Here is a 21,207-nt window from a genome sequence, read left to right as displayed (position 1 = left end):
GTGGGCTCTATTAATGATAATGGACACTATTAATGATTAGAATTTTTTCCAAATGATATTCAGTCATTCCCATGTGTTATGTCTGCTCTTCTTTCATGACCTTGAGAAAAATTCTTTAGCCAAGCTCAGCAGGAATCCCCCAGAAATTACAGGTAGCTATACAGCCTTGCTGTCTTTGTGAAGAAGAAGCAGTTTAAATCAAAAGATTACAAGACAGTCTGAGGAAGATGAGGATGGTGTTTGTGCGCGTGCATCAGCTGATGAGACGCTGAGTGAGAGATGGTGACAGTTAACTGAAATCCCGACAGAGATCATGCTACGTGTCCACTAGAAGCGTAAATTGTGCCGCCTCCATTCATTGTGTATGTGGAACTCCGTGCCTCGGGTTTTCCAGCGGCGCGGGGCCATCCAAGCGGAGCAGCGTGGCGGTGGCCCCGAGTTGCCTGCAGCTCATTTGCACAATGTTAGAAAATTTGAACTCTAGGCGCGGGGAGCGGAGGTCCTCCGCCTCGCGGAACTTTCGTACAACATCTAAACTAGCCGCTCTAGAACCGAAACAAGGACAGATTCTGAAACTGCACAGCATACTTCTCGCCTCAAATGTTTTGTCGTAATAAAAGAGAAAGTTTGTTACCGAGCCGCCACATTGGTTTTCCGCCTCTACCTGACTGAACGGTGAAAAGCCGCTGTGTTTACACACAGCCCATTTGTGTGCCAGTTTGTAAGTCAGCTAGCGAAAAAATAAATGAGGTAGCTGCTTGCAGTTTATAAACGTAGCTTGCCTACATGCTAACCCTAGCGGTGGCTAATGGGTAATCCCACATTAATTTGGCTCGCAAGGACGTTTTCCTTGGCTACTTGGCCAACTATTATTTAGCCATGGTAAATTTCGGTTTTCGGTTACAGTATAGGCTGTCGCCAGCAGAATCCTGAGCGAATGTAAATATGTGTAATAAAGCATAAAATGACTTACCGTTCACCACATCGCTTCAGTGAGCATCAACGGTCACCATGTCTGCCCTCCTCTGGCCTTAAAAATGCCCGCTCGCGCGTGCGGGAGATGGAGTGGGGGGCGCGTTTATACGTCATCAAATTGTATTTTACATTAACAGAATTTAAAATTAGATTATTTCATGATTAACTGAAAATGTTATTCTCTGACAAGTCAGTAAGGGTATGTTGAATCAACAGGCATCATTTCTGTGTCATCCGAGCTCAAAAAAATAACAACAAGCAAAAAGTCAAACAGTATCTCCGAACTTGATTTTCTATTTCACAACAATATAGATATTTAAGTAATGACTAAAGATCCCCTGAATTACTTTTTAGAGTGTAGGCGGTTACATGTAGCAGTGCCTCTTGCTCTTTCATTTTCAGTGTCATCATCTGGACTGCTGAGTTGAAGAGCATGAAGAATAGAAAGGAATTTCTTTCCAGTGATGACTGACTTAGGGAATGGAAAACTGTACAACCTCCCCTGTTGCCAATAGTCAAAGCTGGTACTTTTATGATTCCCATCTAAATGATAACTGACAGAAAAGAAAATATGTCGTTGAGTGCAGTGGCGGATCGACCGTGGGGGCACGGGGAAGGCACTGGTCCCCCGTGTGATCTAATCGACCACCCCATGTATCCCCCCAAAAAAATTTGTTTGAAATTGATATTACCAATGTAGAAACTCCGAATTACGACGCTCTTGAACGCAACGTCGTAGTCCGACTGCCACTGAATGCACCAAAGACGTAAGGTGCTTTTTGATTGGGTACTGGCATTAAGTTTGGATTGAGAGGTCATTTGCGTAGGTTGATGTCCAAGAAAAGACGAGAAGGAGCAGCATAAATAAATGTGTTTCACAGAGAATGAAACGGAGAGGAGACATTTAAAACTTTTTTATTAAAAAGAAGTCAGTAGCAGGTCAGAACACTGAGAGCAGGGACACTGCAGGTCAGACTGACAGCTCAGAGGCCGCAGAGGGCCAGGGTCAGCCTGAATGCACCAGGGACCATCTTCATGTGTTGTTGAGGCCAGCATCCAGGGCCAGGGCAGCAACCATGACCCTCCAGGTGAAAATGCAGATATGAAAAGAGTGTTGCACCTGTATTTTTACCAAACAACAGAATTTGTTATTCTGTCATAATTGGGTGAATTAAATGACTGAAGTCTATTTGTTTCTATGACTAAACTGATGGCATTGATTTCTGTATTTTTAATTATGTCGTTTACAATATGGCAAGATATTTAACAAATTGCAATTCTTTTAATATGTATGATGTTGGTTGAAGAGCTATTAACTCTTAACTGTTTCAGTCTGTACCTTAAGATGCACCAGTGGTAGACTACTGCCAGGAGTCGGATCCTGACAATGATCACTTGTCAGAAGAATCAGAAGGTAGCAGCACCAGCAGACATGTACAGCAAGATCAAACTTATTATTTACCTTCTTAGTGCAACTTTAAGGTCTGGTTCTGTCATCAGAATCAACTTTAAAGTGCTGTTTTGGTCAATGTAGGCAGAGCTAAGCTTCTCACTTTGTTGTTTTTGTGAGTAGATGCTGTAGACGAACATACACTGTCATGAGATCATATAGGCCAGTATCATCTCCTCATAACTTGATGTTTGTCCTTGAACAGTTTTACCCGAATACACTGTCACTTGGCTCTTCCTGCTTGTGTTCGCTTCGGTCCTCTTGCTTTTACAAATCAGTTGATCCGACACAGAGTTTGCTCCCAGGATTTGGTTGTCAGAGTTCACTTGCATATTCATAACAAAAATATTTTTATAATAATAATAATAATAATAATAATAATAATAATAATTATATATATATATAAAATAGTTAATTATTATAATATTTTAATTTATTACAATTTTCCGTGGCCCCCCAAAAATATCTGTTGTGCCCCCCCACTGAAAATATCCTGGATCCGCCCCTGTTTGAGTGTAATGTCCACCCATTGACTAAATGTAGTCCTTCCATGCATGTTTGTGTTTGTTATCAGAGTCAGTAAAACTGTGCTTGTAAAAAACTGTTGAAACAGTTGTGAAACAGTGTAGTTTGCAATGCCAATGAGCTCGGATCCACGAGGCCGTGCTGGACAAAAGGGGGACAGGGTAGGTGTAATGTCTGGTACTGTAATACCACACCACCTCCCCTCTGCAGGTAAAGGGGTTGTGTTGCTGGCACCACATCCTCTCCCTTTCCCCTCTTCCCCTCCCCTGTCCTGTGCCTCTTCTTGTTCTTGTTTTCAAATGTGGATTTTTGGCTGGATCTGGTTCAGGTTCTGAAGAATGTCTAAAATGTAAAAACAAAGGTACAGAAAAGATTATAGTACTATATTGTGTTAGAAGAAGCACTAATTTACAACTACTACTGTACCACCCCAGAATATGTATTGTAGCCTACTGCTACCAAGGCACAAAGACACCCTCCCTCACAGGTGAGAAAATTTTCACCTTGCAATGCACAACTTACTTTCTTTCTTTGTCATTATTACCGACAGTCAAAATAGTCTTAAACAGTTTCCAACAGACTTAGAATATATTACATTCAAATATTAATTTTTAGAAAATGTAATCACTTACTCAGCATCATCTTTTTCAACATAAAACTCAGCCAACGGTTCCCATTCTGGGTCACCAAACAAACTTCATGCTTTACTTGCAGCTACACAGGCTTAGTTGTGAGCTCTTACCATGTGTACCAAGTACTACTGACACACCCCACTAATTTTTTTTCCTAAAATAATGTCCAAAGATTATTAAAATTGAACTTTTCTATCAAGAATGGAATCCTTCCCTTGCAAAACATGTCCTCGACAACCAAGTCCATATTGGAAATATAGCTCTCTACTTCCGACTGCTCTGGATCTGAGATGTCGCTGTCTCAACCTGCGTAGGCCTCCATGAGTTCCTCTATTGTGTGCTTCCTCTTTATTGTACGTTTTGCCATGTTTTTGCGGTGCAAAATGATCCAAAACAAGCTGGAGGACGCACACATTATGTACGCATTACGCACAAAATGTTTTGACCAACTACACACAGCTTCCACTGTCTCCACACACAAGAAAAATCTTGGCATCTGATACATCGACATGCCTAGTGCAGTCTCTCTCTCCCTCTTTCCATCTCCTCCACTCTCCTTTCCCTTTGTCTTAGGCGGGTATCACTGGCTGGTGTGTGTGTGGTGGACAGGTGTGATGACTCTGATTACCTGAGTGCCTTCACCTGTGGTGGGGCGTGGTCTTCAATTCACCAGTCTACTCCTGTCTCCTATATAAGCTTAGTGCAGACTACGACACAACGTCGGACCGTAAAACTCATAGTAAATAATTGTAAATAAATCTTTATCTGCTAAATTTTGTTGCAGAGTCTTTGTCCGTGCTTCTGTCTCTGAGTCTGATCCGTGACATAACTACCAATTAAAAAGGGCGTGATACAATGGGATTATAGCGTTAGTATTAATGAGGTTATGATTGGACAGGAGTTGAGTTTAACCTCCAAATACCTGCATTACCCAGTATTATAACTCAGCATGTGAGAGGAACTGAGGGGGAGCTTTAAGTTGGCATATGTATGAACCCCAAAAACAACCATTTTAGTCAGTCAATAATCACATCTACTCAAAGTGTCATCAGGCAAGCTCCTGAGTTGCTACCTGCTCATTTATTGCAGATCACATTGGAAAAGTTCAGCAGCTGTCGTCATGCAAGATAGTAAAATCAGTTTTATAGATTCATGTCGAGGTGAGCACTGTTGTCTCGCAGCAAGAAGGTTGCCGGTTCGCGTCCCGGTGGGGGCACCGGAATTTTTCTACATGGAGTTTGCATGTTCTCCCCGTGCAGCGTGGGTTCTCTCCGGGTTCTCCGGCTTCCTCCCACACAGTCCAAAAACATGCTGAGGTTAATTGGTGATTCTAAATTGTCTGTAGGTGTGAATGTGAGTGTGCTTGGTTGTCTGTCTCTAAGTGTAGCCCTGTGATAGACTGGCGACCTGTCCAGGGGGTCCCCTGCCTTCACCCTAAGTCAGCTGGGATAGGCTCCAGCCCCCCCGCGACCCTAGTGAGGATTAAGCGGTGTATAGATAATGGATGGATGGATGTCGAGGTGTAAATGTAAGCAGGGGTGTTAAAAGAATCTGCACATTTATCAATGCTAATTTCAGAAGGCAGAATCTATGATATCCTCTTAGAGGCAATACAGGTGGGAAGGTAGTGGTATTCCATGACTGTCCAATAAATATCGACGCTGAGCTTCTTTTTCTCTCTACCATTCCCGCCTTGAGACTAAACTAAGCTCTTGTAAACAACTGAGAGACAAAAGGAGAGAAAACAAGAAGGGGGGGCTGGACACATTTTGCTTGTGATGTCATGACTGTGTTCTATGTGCAACAAAGCTTTTTGCCACATTGTTTTTACAGGGTTAACTGGGTTCTACTTGTGACACTTTTACGGTACAAATCAGAATTTTATGTTGGCCTTGAGGGCTTAACGCACTGCAAACACGAGTATAGAAAACACAGAGAAATGCATCACAGTATGAAGTGTGACCTTTCGACACATTTAAAGGTCCAGTGTGTAGAATTTAGGGGGTTTACTCGTAGAAAAAAAAAATTATATCGAGAATTATTTATTTTTATAAGTGTACAATCATCCGAAAAGAAGAATTGTGTTTTTTGTATCTTAAGGAACTGATATGCAGCACAACATTTGTTTGCATCCATATTAGTTTTATTAGCACCAAGGGGACTCTTAATTGAATGTGCCACGCTCTGCAACCTTTGGTGTAAGTTGCAGTAGTGATGAGTTTTAATAACAAATACAGCCTGTCCCATGTACAGTCATATTGGTCAATTCTGAAAACTGTCAACCTGAAATGGAACTTGGAGTTGAATTGTAACTGATAATGATGGCCAAGTAACATGTTAGTGATGTAAGTAGAAATAGATGAATATGAAATTGTGTGTGTGTGTGTTGTAGATCTATCGCCGTTGCTGGTTGGTGTTCAAGAAGTCATCGAGCAAAGGACCTCGTCGTCTGGAGAAGTACCCTGATGAGAAGGCTGCCTACATTAGAGCATGTCCAAAAGTAAGTGTGTGTACGTGCATGCATGCATGTGTGTATGTAGGGTAGGTAGTCTGTTCTGCAGGAGAAAGCCATAGAGTTAACACACACACACACACACACACAGGAGGAAATGAAAGGTTTCAGCCTTCACAATAAAGACTGGTTCTTTTACTTCTGAGCTCAGCAGGAGTCAACTATCCTTCTTGCTCTCTTTTTCTTAACTCTCTCCTCATTTGTCATCATTGTCACCTCTCCTTTACTTTCTCTTTTTTGCCTACTTTCAAACACCGTCATTTAGCTTCCTTTAGCACACTATTGCACTTGTGAATTTGTAGTGCAACTTTGCTGTTTGTACTTTGTGATTAACAATGACAAAATGTAGCCTGTATGTCTTCCAAATAATGTAAAGGCTTTGCAGAAAGTTTTACTTTAACACTAGTGTTCTAATGAACAAATTTTGTAATTAAATACTTTACTAAGTCTGATACATTTTCAAGATGAAGTTTACTGCAAAAACAGATTTTACAGTCAGATGCATGTGATTGTTGTTTATGGTCCAACCAGCAAGCACAAGTGACCAAGCAATATTGATCAAAAATGTACATATCTGTGTTATGACTCCACATAGAAAATAATTGCCAGAGAAACTATCTATGAGGAGGGGATATGACTGTAAGACTTCACAAAGTTGAAAATAATACAGGAGGATTAGTGACCTACTGAAGTTGAAACACTATTACAGCAGTAATCAGCAGGTACAGAATGAGCCATAATACCGCAAATCAGGAACGTATCCATCTTAAAATTCTGGCATGGACAGTGTTCTACACTGTTGCCTGTAAAGTTGGAATAATTTTAAAAAAATATATTTTTTACCTCTCCTCATTCAATGATTGTGACAATGCAACTTATTCTTGATAGATAAAGTGTATATTTTCTCAAAACTTTATTGATATCACAATATACATACAATACATATCAGAGTAAAATTTAAACCACAATTAACTTTTATAAACTGTGTATTCAGGCTTAAACAAAATTGTGGGTATTTAACAATGGCAGTAAAGGTTTTGTTTCAATTGTTCAACCTTGGTCAATTCAACAGGAAACACATATTCAAGGGGCTTTCATGTAAAAGAATGTCCAATATTACTCTTTAAAATGTCACTCAGTACCTAATGTTGAGTATGGCCACCCCTTATATGAATCAACAAATCAAGACATCATGGTATACTGTCCAAAAGCATGCTGATGGTGTCAATGGGCAGGACGTCCCATTCTTCAGTCAGATCCCAGAATCAGAATTCATTTCATCTGAGTAACTGGGACTCAGTATGTATTCATTGCACCTGGTCATAAGTGATTACTGATGTGTATAAATAAAAATAAAAGCATAAAATAAAAACAAAAATTATTCCAACTTTATAGGCAACAGTGTACTTGCACAGTTTAGCTCTGAAAACAGATGGTCAAGTACTTCAAACTTGGCACAAGTACAGTTATCAATGGAAATTACAGTTTCTGTCACAGCTCAGACAGTGTGGAGGACATTGCAGAGTATCAGCGTCTATGGACAGCATCCGAGAAAGAAATTCTTGTTTCCTCAAGGTGAAACTTTGAACATGAAAAACATAAAAGTAAGTCTGATGAATACTGGGAGCACATTCTTTGGCCAGATGAGACGACGATAAATTTGTTTCAGCTCAGATGGGGTCCAGCATGTTTGCCATGAACCTAAAAATGACTACCACAGTGTGCATGCTCCTTACAGTGGAGCATGGAGGTGGGAGTGTGATGATATGGGGCTGCGCGAGTGCAAAAGGGATTAGGGAGATGACATTTATAGATGGCACTATGAATATCAGCGAACAAATCAAAGCATACCAAAATTCAGGCTGACAAGATAACTGCCAGTCTGGAGAAGCTTTGCTGAACCATCATCATGATCATGATAACCATTCAAAGCACACTGCCAAAAACACTCAAGTTTCTAAAGGAGAAAACTATGACCTTCCCAAGTATGCCACCTGGCGTGTATCCAATAGAACACCTTTTGGGGTGTTTTAAAAGAATGGTAGAGTAACACAACACCCCCAGCAAAGAGACACTGAAAAAAAATGTCTCTGAAGAATGACAGAATATCACTCACAAAGTTTGGCCTCAGCTTAAATATACACCTCCATTGAAGTGCCACTGTTTTCCCCACACACTTAAATCAGACAATAACAGGTTTTTAACCTTGAACTTGTTGCCTAGGTGACTGAGATTAGCAACGTCAAGAACATCACACGGTTGCCTCGGGATACCAAGCGACAGGCAGTGGCCATTGTGTTTACAGATGACACCTCACGCACCTTCACCTGTGAATCAGGTAATGTGTGGCCACACACACACATAGACAATACCATGAAGTATCTCCAGCTATAGCACAAGTTACCAGATACAGCTGATGAGCACAGGTTTTAACAGAGGCCCCTAATGAAGCAGTATGAACACAAACAATAGAACAGCAGCAGAAGTGATATCTCTCTCTCTATCCCTCTCTCAGAACTGGAGGCCGAGGACTGGTTCAAGACGCTGTCAATTGAATGTCTGGGCATGCGGCTAAATGACATCAGTATGGGAGAGCCTGACCTCTTAGCTGCTGGAGTGTTATGTGAACACACAGGTTCTTAACACATGCACACAAACTAACATGCAGAGTAAATGTTCCCATTTCAGCGAGATGTTTATTCTTCTACTGTAGCTCTGTGCTCCATTTAATAGAGTCAACTGCTTTGGTGGATGGGAAGCCAGTGAGGGATCATGTAATTGTTGCTGCTCCTAAAGCTCTTTGCAATGATAAAAACTACAGTGGGTACTAGCTATAACCAAGATTTAAAATGGGAAAACACTTTCTTTTATTTAATTCACAAGAGGGTTTCTATTACCAGTTTTTCTGAAAAGGTGAAAGATGTTTGTGGGGGGGAGACTGCAAGGTCATGGTTAGCACCGTTGCCTCTCAGCAAGAAAGTCTCCAGTTTCAGTTGACTTGTCCAAAGTTCCTGCAGAGTACCACAACGTAGCACCCGTGTTTAGTAAAGAGTCGTGGATGAGGACTTCAATTCCTCATCGATTGGGAACGATAAGGCTCCTGAGGAACGCAGTTGGGTCCCTAGATGGCAGAGTTTGCATGTTCTCCCCGTGCAGCGTGGGTTCTCTCCGGTTCTCTACTGACACAATATTGTAAAGTGATTTTCAAATGCTATGAGCCATTGTAGATCTTGGGCTTAAATTCGAAACAGACTGAAGCTGGTGCTATGCAAATCAAAATAATATTCCTACCTGGTTCAGACTGCACAATATAAGCTGAAATTAGCCTGACCAAAAAGATGCAACATTGGTTAGAACAAAAATGGGCTTCAGGCACAATTGATAGTGTTATTGTAGTAGGGCTGTAGGACCAACTAGCCATGACTGACCTCAAACAAAGAAATGGCAAGTTTTTCACCACCTTGCTTTAGAACTATGATTGAGACACATGTGACCTTGAACTGGCACCAGTGTCCACTGATCAACAAATGTCCCAAAGGTCAAAGGCAGCAATACACACCAGGCCCAGTGTGTGACCCAGAAAAGTGGAACACATTCCAAGTTGTTAGGGCAGACCAGATGCCCGTATGATATGTAAAAATCCTTTTAAAAGATTATCACCTGAAAGCACCATTTTGAGAATTGTAATGAACTGTGAAAGAAGACAATACCTCTACTGACCTAGCATCCTTTCCCCGACCACAAAGAAGGCTTCACTCTGTCTTTTGCTGTTCTGACCCAACCATCAACAGACCCATCAATCATCAGAATCATTGCTGCATCACCACAATGTGCATGCAAGTAACCTCCTTCACTGAGGACCTGGTGCAACCTCTTCTTCCTTTGCAACATTAAATCTCCCCAAATTCCAACTTAGCCTACAAACCCAAAGTAACAGTGACTTTCAGATGACTGATATTGTCAAAATACAATATTATACTGTAATACTGTACTCCCTTCCATCAATCTCCCCCACCATCACAGTTTGCTTTGTGTTGTTGTGTCTTAGTGTGTGTTGTATTTGTGCTGTAGTTCGTAATTGTGGTCCATCTTGTGCTGTGGTACATATATGTAGGGTCAGTTGCTTCAACTGTTTGTTGTTCACATTTGAGTCCTTTAATTATATAAATTCCAGATACATAGCATTTCATAATTAACCTTTCCCCTAAAATAATTTCTACAAGCTTTATCTCTTCCTGATATCTTGGCTGATTTCTTTAGATTTTCCCATGTTGTCACAAATGTTTTCATAGAGATGGCAGCGCGCATGGATGCAGCGGCCCCTTCTGGAGACAGCGAGAGTGAACGTTTTGAGTGTCTTGACTATTCCAGACGTTCATTCCGCAAAGATTACAGCCAAGAGACTTTGCTGAACATCAGGGCAATGAAAGTTGCTAAAATTGCAGCGCTCGGTTGTGAATTGGACATACTACACCAACAAGGAGTTCGATCGGAGACTAGGCCGGCAGTTACCCGAGAGAGAAGGAAGCGCAAGCAGTACGAACGTAAACAAAGGAGGAGGAAGAGAGCCGGGATCCATGCTAGGCTAAAGGCTAACCCCTCCAGACCAGCAGTACCGTCGCTCCTACTCTCCAATGTCTGCTCCCTCCACAACAAGCTGGTCGAGCTACGTTTGCTGGGAGAAGCCCGCAAAGAGTGGAAAGACTGCTGTGTTTGCTTTAACAGAAACATGGCTCCATGACAACATCCCAGATGGACATACAGCTGGAGGGACGACATCATTCCAGACAGACAGACAGGCAGCTAGTTCTGAACTTTTCCAGAGCTGCTGCAGGAGCAGGACACTGAACACTGTCAGGGACTCCTCACACCCTCTCCATAAACTGTTTGAACTGCTGCCATCAGGGAAACGTTTCTGGAGCACTGAAGGAAGAACCTCCAGAGTGATCAACAGCTTCAACAGCTTCATTCCACAAGCTGTCAGAATGCTGAACTGTTGATTTGGATATGCAAACAATTCTTTATTTAATTTTTAGTTTTTGGATCCAGAAGAAACGCTCTCTCATCTTGTTTGTACTACTGCTGTATGTACAGCAAAATGACAATAAACTTGATTTGATTTGATTTGATTTGATTTGAACATCGCAACAAACATTTTTAACCTTCTCTCTCCACAAAGTGTAATGATGTTGACCAAAAGAGCACAGAGCATCTCTTGGTGTGTCTCACAGATGTTCATAGTTGTTTTCTCCCTTTTTTTTTGTAAATTTTCAAAGAACAAGACAATCTGCAAGGGTTGACAGTCAACAAGTTATGACTGGTCAGGGATCCATGTATAGTCAGCTATGGCAAGGATTCCTGACTAGAATCTAACACAGTGACCATCATATCAGAGAAAAATACTGTGTAGTCTGAACCTAACTTTAAAACAGCTTTGGTATGAAATGCCTATGTAACTTCTGTGGACAGCAATAAAACTGAGCAATGAAACTACACTTATCCAGAATGGAGCTAAACTGTGGTCCAGGACTTTTAAACTCTCTCACTCAGCTAAGATTTTTGACTAACAGTACTTTGAAATCAAGTTGCCGACATTGTTCCTATCTTTCTTTGCCTCCTCAGAGCGTTTCAGTGTGTTCCTCCTCCCCTGTCCCAACCTAGACATCTATGGAGAGTGCATGATGCAGATCACTCATGAGAACATTTACCTGTGGGACATTCACAACCCTCGCACCAAGCTGGTTACCTGGCCTCTCTGCTCACTGCGGCGCTACGGACGCGACGCCACTCGTTTCACCTTCGAAGCTGGACGGTAAGACGAGGGAGATATTTGACTCCTCATGCTTCCCAGATAAATACAGGTTACATACAACATAGGCCTAAACACACAAAGATCGTGTAAGATACAGTTCAATGTGTCCTTCATTGTATTGCAATAGTGTGAATTTAGGATGAAACACACAACCTTTATTGGAATTCTGTGTGTGTGTGTGTGTGTGTGTGTGTGTGTGTGTGTGTGGGAGACTAACGACAGAGTGGGAGAGAAAGAGTGTGTTTGCATCTGAGACAATTTGAAATAGCAAGACAGCCCTCTAGCTGTGGCACAGCAATGTGTATAGACTAACACCTAATGGAAACAGACAATGTGATATCTGTCTTTTTGTTTTTTACTACATATTATTGACCTGTGAGTCGATGATCAGAGAGGCTATTTAAAAGACACAATCACAACATCAGCCACTTAGACATTATGATGTGACAGAGCCTTTTGATAGTTAAAGCCCCATAGCCCTAATTTGACAATATGTGAGAAAACACAGGCTGAAACAGAAGGGTTGACAGAGAATGCCAGTTGTCCTGTTGGTTCCCACTCACCAGCCACTTTTTTTACGTACACCTTGCTATTACCGGGTTGGACCCCCTTTTGCCTTCAGAACTGCCTTAATCCTTCGTGGCATAGATTCAACAAGGTACTGGAAACATTCCTCAGAGATTTTGTTCCATATTGACATGATAGCAACACGCAGTTGCTGCAGATTTGTCGGCTGCACATCCATGATGCGAATCTCCTGTTCCACCACATCCCAAAGGTGCTCTATTGGATTGAGATCTGGTGACTGTGGAGGCCACTGGAGTACAGTGAACTCATTGTCATGTTCAAGAAACCAGTCTGAGTGATTCGTGCTTTATGACATAGCGCGTTATCCTGGTCGAAGCAGCCATCAGAAGATGGATAAACTGTGGTCATAAAGGGATGGACATGGTCAACAACAATACTCAGGTAGGCTGTGGCGTTGACACAATGCTCAATTGGTACTAAGGGGCCCAAAGTGTGCCAAGAAAATATCCCCCACACCATTACACCACCACCAGCAGCCTGAACCGTTGACATAAGGCAGGATGGATCCATGCTTTCATGTTGGTGACGCCAAATTCTGACCCTACCATCCAAATGTCGCAGCAGAAATCCAGACTCATCAGACCAGGCAACGTTTTTCCAATCTCCTATTGTCCAATTTTGGTGAGCCTGTGCGAATTATAGCCTCAGTTTCTTGTTCTAAGCTGACAGGAGTGGCACCCGGTGTGGTCTTCTGCTGTTGTAGCCCATCCGCCTCAAGGTTCGACGTGTTGTGTGTTCAGAGATGCTATTCTGCATACCTCGGTTGTAACCAGTGGTTATTTGAGTTACTGTTGCCTTTCTATCAGCTCGAACCAGTCTGGCCAGTCTCCTCTGACCTCTGGCATCAACAAGGCATTTGTGCCCACAGAACTGCCGCTCACTGAATATTTTCTCTTTTTCAGACCATTCTCTTTAAACCCTAGAGATGGTTGTGCATGAAAATCCCAGTCAATCAGCAGTTTCTGAGATACTCAGACCAGCCCGTCTGGCACCAACAACCATCCCACGTTCAAAGTCACTTAAATCACCTTTCTTCCCCATTCTGATACTCAGTTTGAACTGCAGCAGATCATCTTGACCATGTCTACATGCCTAAATGCATTGAGTTGCTGCCATGTGATTGGTTGATTAGAAATTTGTGTTAACGAGCAGTTGGACAGGTGTACTTAATAAAGTGGCCGGTGAGTGTATGTTAGTGTTGGCATGTTAAATTAGCAGAAAAAATGTTGTCTCTGGATCTTGATCAAATGGTACTATGGTTCCAACTAATGGATGAATGGATGGATTTTTACTTTGATCTAAGCTTGACTGAGCAGGACACACAGCTTTTCCATGAGAGAAGAACATAGTTCCAGACAGGATTTGAAAAACAAAAGGGATCATCCAGAAGCTCACTGTAGCTGCAATTATTTTTTAAAAAAAAAACAATTAACTCCACCCTAGTAATTATTATAGCCACTGTCACTGACCAGAGCAGGTAGTGGTAAAGTCAGTCCACCAATCCTAAAACAATATTCTGGTGCAAATGGGGCTTTAAATCTCCACAACTGTGGTTCATATCAATAAATAGCTCAAGAAAAATACTTTGCTGCATTTTCGTTCATTTTTTTTCATGGTCACACATTTAAAAAAAAAAATAAAAAAATAAAAATACATAAAAATGAAACCATCCAAGCACTGCATGGGTGTTAGAAATCACATTCTGACTGGCAGCATGTTGTGCAGCCCTTTACTGAATCTGATGTTTGTTTTTGATTAGTTTATGTTCACAATGGCTTAAGCGCCAACTTAACATGGGAAATGAATACAACGTCATATGAAATGACAGGTTACTCATTTCATGGACAGAAAAGAAATTGGCAGACTGACAGCAGGTACTGCAGAACTTCACTGAGCCTGATATGTTTCTCTATTGGTGCCAGAGTCACTAACAGAAATGAATTATTAGGCCAGACAGCTGCTGGGCCTTGTACAAAGTTCATCAAAAGGTTCTTGGGCCTCCCCCAGAAACAAGGGCACTAAAGTTAAAGGAGACTGTATTTAATAATTGATCTCCTGTGCCATTTTCCAGCGAGGCCAACAACTTTTTGAACTATCCTTGTATTTCAGTAGGTTTAGTCACCATAATACTGTATTAGCTGCCGGCTTCATGCTGTGGTACTGTTTTGTGTAGGATGTGTGACAGTGGTGAAGGACTGTACACCTTTCAGACCAGAGAGGGAGAGCAGATCTACCAGAGAGTTCATTCCTCTACACTGGCCATTGCTGAGCAACATAAGAAGGTTTTGCTGGAGATGGAAAAAAACAGCAGGGTAAGAGCCTGACACATCCACCCACACACACATCAAGGCACACATGCACGCGCACACACATGCACGCACACACACATGCACACAGGTGACCGTTACTTGACTTTTCTGTGAACATGACATGACGTTTCTCAGGTAAAAGTGAAGAAGCAATCACACCTGTATTTAGCAGCCAATTTGTGGTGAAACATCTCATTGTCTCCTACTGAGTCTATCTGAGTTATCTGGTACTACATATTTTGAGGCTGAAGACTAATTTCACCACATCTGTGGACAAATCTTTGTTCTCATGATTGCTGAGACCTGGATGTGGGAAGTAGGACTTGGAGTGTGCATGGCTGTATAACATGCTGACATTCTATATTTACTATGGTTATGTAATAGACATGGTCCATGCTTGCTGCTTTATTTGCCAAGTCATTATATATTTGGTATGAATGGGATATTCACACAGGGTCTTTGTGATCATGCTTGGAAGTGTTGTCCTACTGTGTATGAATGAGGCACTTCATGTATGAGGAGATTATATTTCATCAAAATATCACCCAGATACAGGTGTGTGTTCACTTTACCTGAGGAAGAGCATTTTTGGATGAAATAATGTCAGTTACCTGAATAAAAAAGTGTGAAAAAGACAGTTATGCATTTGCTTTTTCTTTGGGTTCATTAATAGCTATACTAATTTTGTTTTGTTCAGGAGATACTTCCATCCATTATCTGTACACCGCTTAATCCTCACTAGGGTCGTGGGGGGGCTGGAGTCTATCCCAGCCAACTTAGGGTGAAGGCAGGAGACACCCTGGACAGGTCACCAGTCTATCACAGGGCTACACTTAGAGACAGACAACCAAGCACACTCACATTCACACCTACGGACAATTTAGAATCACCAATTAACCTCGGCATGTTTTTGGACTGTGTGGGAGGAAGCCGGAGAACCCGGAGAGAACCCACGCTGCACGGGGAGAACATACAAACTCCACGCAGAAAGATTCCGGTGTCCTTCGAACCGACAACCTTCTTGCTGCGAGGCAACAGTGCTACCAACTGCGCCACCCTGCAGCCCCAGGAGATACTTTTGTATCTTTATTTTGATGACTACAATCAGTATTTTCACTGCTGAAGCACAATATTAAATGGGTGCATAATTATTCTGTAACCTTGTTGAGAGGACGTAGATGTGTCAACGAGTAGTTTTAGGATAATTACTGTTGTTATTATTGTGATGTCATCCCTTTGCTGACTGAATGCTGTAATTTACTGTAATTTATATTTACTATGGATAAAAGGACTATGTGCAATTTGAAAGTAGTAACATGGAGTTTGTCGGTCCAATTTTTATGCTGCCTTCAGCTCTGCTCAGCTTTTCAGCATCTTCAGGTGCATTTTTTATTTATTCTTTGCTTTCACAGCCTGCAACTTGGCTCTTCTAATTTTCTCACCAGCTCTGTTTTCATCAGCAACAGGCAGCTGAAAACACCACTGTACATACTGTATACTGCCATAACCATAGCCAGACGGAGTGTGGCAACTGGCTGGTGAACATAGTGGAGCATTTAGCAGCTACAGGATATTGCAGTTAGTTGTGCCAGTTGTCTACGACTGATTCAAGATGCCTGGCACTCCATACAACTGTCATCAGTGATAGAAATTTATGAAAATCTTTGTAGAAGTGTTAAATGTGGTTGTGTCTTCAAACTGTTTTATACTGCTGTTTTTCTAAATCCATTATGCTGTGTGCATATGACTCCCAGTTGCTGTCCAAGGGTTCAGAAGCTGGCTCTTACCCCTGCACACCTACTGCCATCCTGCCCCGATCCGCCTACTGGCACCACATCACTGGAAGCCAGATTGGCATGGATCCTGGCAGTGGTAGGCTACACATCAGACATTTTATTTAGTCCATTTTTATAGTGTCTGAACATAATCCTTTTTCCTTACAAGCCAGATTTTCCAAAAATGAGTAAATCCATTGATTAATGTTAACTTTTTTACACTTGAGTATAATCTTTTTTAGATGTGTGGATTTAGAGTGAATCTAAGATTAAACTTTTAATATAGCTGAAACTGAGAACGTACTGTCTAACATTAGTGGCTGATTCTTACCAGTAATGTGATTCACAGCTTCACACTCCTTAGAATGTGAAAGGTTCTTTAGTTTCAGCTGACTAAAAGCCTGTAGCAATGCTTATTAGCTTTCTTCCTTAAAAAAAAATAAATAAATAAAAATAGTTGACCAGGTCAATAAAAGTTTAAGAAGAAATCTTACAGTCTGACAGCAGACAGCTGTTACAGTAACAGTTGTGTTTCTATCTGCAGGTGATGCTGCAGAAGACGAGCTATTGTCCACACGCTTACCCCTGGACCGCCACACCACAATGCCCCTGTCAAACACACATGCACAGTCCCAGCAGCACATACACACACACTCCCTGACACACTACCCCACATACCCCGGACAGTGACACACACAGAAGAAGACGTGGACATTGAAAAGGTGGCACAAACACACACACACATGCATGCAGGCAGGCAGGCACACACTGAAGAAACACACACTTCCCTCTTTTTATCAGCTGAGCAGTCCAACATTACACCTCACAGTTTATGTTGTGAATGCAGCGAACACACCATCTTGAATGTAGAAAGCAGCTGACATGACTGAATTCTGCAGAAGACTGCAAGGAAAGTGGACCACCTTCCATTACTGCAGTTCTCAAAGTAGATGGGATGATATTTGATGTCTTTCCATGATCAGACTGAGAAACTCTGCTTGGAAGATTGGCATGTATTACCTGCTTTGTAAAGGGAGCTCTGTAAGCTCTCGGTATGCTTTAAACCGCCATGTTTGTCCTGAAGACATGGTGAAGAGCCTTAAAGATTGTCGGGACATTTCTGTACTGAATTTATACTACAGTTTTCTTTTAAAAAAAAATATGATTTCAATTCTAAATGAAAAGCCGTATAAGATGGGACCTGATGTGGATGTTACAACAATGTAAAGTTATACAGCACAGCATTTCATTTGGTAGCCATTGCTGGTTACATCTGCCCAGTTCTCCCCAGGAGTTTGTATAGTCATACACATATGGTGGTCAATAATATGTGTATAAATATGCATCTTTAACTTAATTTAGCCCACTGCCAAAACTAGCATGGTGTCCATATTTACAGTGTACAAGAGAAGTGAGTATATAACAGAAGCAAGTAATCCCCTGTGCAACACTTCACTTAAATATCACTTAAATATACCACCGCTCAGCAACTGCATTTCTTCTATTTTCAACAGTAGAGTATTTGCTCTTTTGTAAAATTGAAAAATAACAGTTTAGATTAACTATATTAAAAACATAGATCCCACAATAGAAACTCAATGTCAGTCAGTACATCTTCCATGATTGAGATTTAAAACTTAAAAACTGTTTTTTTGGGGTTTTTTTAGTATCTCTTGTTGTCACCTTTCTCTTTTAAATACTGCAAAGGTGCTCCTCTACATTCAAGTCAGATGACATTCTTAGCCACATAATAGTTTTCATTTTGTTCTTCTTTACAAATTTTTGTGTGGGTTTGGCAGTGTGCTTTGGATTGTTGCCATGCTGGAATATACCTCTTCAGTTAAGCTTCTTTAGACTAGGAGAGGTCTTGTCAACCATTCATCCATCCATCATCTATACATCGCTTAGTCCTCACTAGGGTCACGGGGGCCTGGAGCTCGAAGGCAGGGGACACCCTGGACAGGTCACCAGTCTATCGCAGGGCTACACTTAGAGACAGACAACCAAGCACATTCACATTCACACCTATGAACAATTCCTCAATCACCTCAAATCAAACCTCAATATGTTTTTGGACTGTGGGAGGAAGCCGGAGAACCCGGAGAGAACCCACACTGCACATGGAGAACATGCAAACTCGACACAGAAAAACCCTGGCGTCCTAACTGGGACTTGAGTTAACCACCTTGCTGCGAGGCAATGGTGCTAACCACCAAGTCACCGTGCAACCTCTTGCCAACCAGTATTATAATATTTTGGTCTCATGCAGTCCTGTGCTTCAGTCAGAATTCTGTATTTATTGTGTTAGTCCTGGATCCAAACTGATCCATCTAAACAAATTTATCTTGAAAGAATGTGCTCCCAATATTCATCAGGCTTCTTCTATTTTCTTAAGCAACGTTTCATCCCCACAGTTTAGTGTCCAAGAGCAGGCAAGGCTGTTTTTCTTGAATGCTACTGAGGTTGACTTTATGCAGTATCCTTCACACTGTCTGAGCTATCACAAAAACTTAAATTTCTACTGACAACCCCTCTGACAAGTCTGAAGCACTTTCCAGTCTGTTTTTCATAGTTTGATTGTGGAAGTGGCACACTGTTTTCATAGGCTGATTGTGGAAGTGGCACACTCAAATGATGCCACTGTCTGTGGCATCATTTAAGAGGACGACCACTGTAGCTCTGATTAGTAGAGCTATGGCTCGTTCTACATCTCCTGATTACTGCTGTGTTTCCACTCATTTTTAATTGGTCATCGAGCCTCCTGTATTCTTTTGTGTCTTTGTGAAGTCACACAGTTCAATTTTTTAATTCCTCTGGCAGTTCCTTTTTGTTTGGAGCCATCATGCAGACATGCAGATAGACATGGCCCATAGGTCCAAAACGGAGAAAGTTCTGGTGTTTACGGTTCCCTTTATATCGATGGTCATGCAGTTAGGGCAGGCTGATTGGAAATCACAGGTAAACTCAGTTTTGATTCAGTGATCACAGGTTTTCTAGCTTGTGTGTCAGTGATCATAGGTGTATTGACTTTTGATTTAAGTGATATTGCACAGTGGTGTAACCACATCTGTTGTATACTTGAGTATTGTTAAAAGAGATTTGCTAGCTTAAATAAAACATGAAAACTAAAAGTCCACTGTAGTGTACATATGAATGTTGAATTTTTAAAGTAACACTATTTTACAGGTCCATACATTTTTAAAATAAGTACTTCATGACCTATTAATTTTACTAGGGTTTCAACAAAAAGAAGTAATAATAGGGACAATAGGAATTTGTTTAAAAGAATGCAATACCATGAATGTCTTGAGGAACTGAATTATACAAAATATCACAGAAGAAGGAACTTATAATGAAGAGTTTTAATCTCACCTTTTAATGGGGTAGTTTTGGACACATGAAGATTTTTAGTATTTCTTTAATGACAAGCTAGGTTGGTTTGAAGCATATTTAAGCCTTTGCAGACAGGTGTATGTTGTCATGTAGTTACTTGCATAGATTTGGTGTTTTTTGTTAGTGAGGAATTTATGAAATGTCACATTTTGACCAAATTGCCACAGTGTGTGTGTGTACAGTCGGATTAGCAAGGTTGATGTTCAATCTGATGTTCAAGCTTGAGTTTCTCACCCCAAGAATGACAGATTTCAAATGACTATCATGGGATCATTGTCAACAAGGTCTACTGTACTGGGTGAAAAACTGCGTGGCCTGAGGCTGCATGGTGCCTTAAAAGCACCACATGGACTGTGCTATCATTGGAATTACATTGACACCTGGAAAGTCAATGTGGAAGATCCTTAGCGTACCAGTGCCAGTCGACACACTTGTATGAAGAACACTTGATAATTTTACTGTTTTCCCATGTTTGGACCAATGCCTTTGATTTTGCTGATAACTGATGTAACTTTGCAGTAAAATGATCTATTTGTGGAGGTTCTGAACTGGGGAATGAAACTGTGACCAGATCAATTTTGATGGAGTGTCTCCTGTGCTAAACTGGACATTCACCAGAAGAGCTTCGGACATTTTCTCAGATGTATTCTTTTATACCTCCAGTTATCCACATGCTTGTATTGAGCTGTATTTGCACAACCTTATATTTTCTTATTATTTAAGGACCAGAAGGAGAAGAGAGGCTTACAGTGTCAAGTTCAACAGATATGGATTTTCGAAAAGCTCATATTAATGATACATTTGGATTGATCCTACCAATATCTGATATTCAGAGCTTTATATGTGACACCCTACATGGCAGATATTCATTTTTCATCATTCACATTTCATTCATTATAGAGTCACAAAACCCTAATTAATGAAATGGGAATTTTTCAGTGGAACACAGGAGAAGAACTGGAAAACATGTTTAAATATATGCATAGTTTCTCAGAAGGGCAGAAACGGGAATGAAACACAGGACAAGGATCTGTTTCTGCCTAAAGGCCACACCAGAGAGGCACTTGTTCACTTGATCAAAGGGCACATAGACCAGTCAAGTCTACAGGGACCAAGGAAGAGAAATCCTGATATTGTAGCAGGGCTGTCATTAGCCACCAGAAAGGTATGTGCAGAGTTCAGTAAAGGTTTCCTAGCATACATTGCCTGTTTCAAACCTTTTAGTTGCTACCACTG

The 21,207-nt window shown here is 41.2% G+C and overlaps 1 protein-coding gene across 1 annotated transcript in view; it reads left to right on the top strand.

Annotated features, from left to right (window-relative positions):
• dok4 (docking protein 4) overlaps window positions 1–17,268 on the top strand; it is a 37,929-nt gene extending 20,661 nt beyond the window's left edge. Inside the window, exons 2-8 of the mRNA XM_008299817.1 lie at window positions 5,975–6,082; window positions 8,318–8,432; window positions 8,610–8,729; window positions 11,717–11,906; window positions 14,668–14,806; window positions 16,558–16,675; window positions 17,123–17,268. Of these exons, the coding sequence (XP_008298039.1) occupies window positions 5,975–6,082; window positions 8,318–8,432; window positions 8,610–8,729; window positions 11,717–11,906; window positions 14,668–14,806; window positions 16,558–16,675; window positions 17,123–17,268 (936 nt within the window). The remainder of the gene's footprint in view (window positions 1–5,974; window positions 6,083–8,317; window positions 8,433–8,609; window positions 8,730–11,716; window positions 11,907–14,667; window positions 14,807–16,557; window positions 16,676–17,122) is intronic.
• The last annotated feature ends 3,939 nt before the right edge of the window (window positions 17,269–21,207 follow it).

This window comes from Stegastes partitus, unplaced genomic scaffold (genome assembly GCF_000690725.1).
Source record: "Stegastes partitus isolate 25-593 unplaced genomic scaffold, Stegastes_partitus-1.0.2 Scaffold1468, whole genome shotgun sequence".
Classification (NCBI taxonomy): Eukaryota; Metazoa; Chordata; class Actinopteri; family Pomacentridae; genus Stegastes; species Stegastes partitus.
The sequence above is the reverse complement of the archived record's forward strand: the minus strand, read 5'-3'. Positions and strand labels throughout refer to the sequence as shown.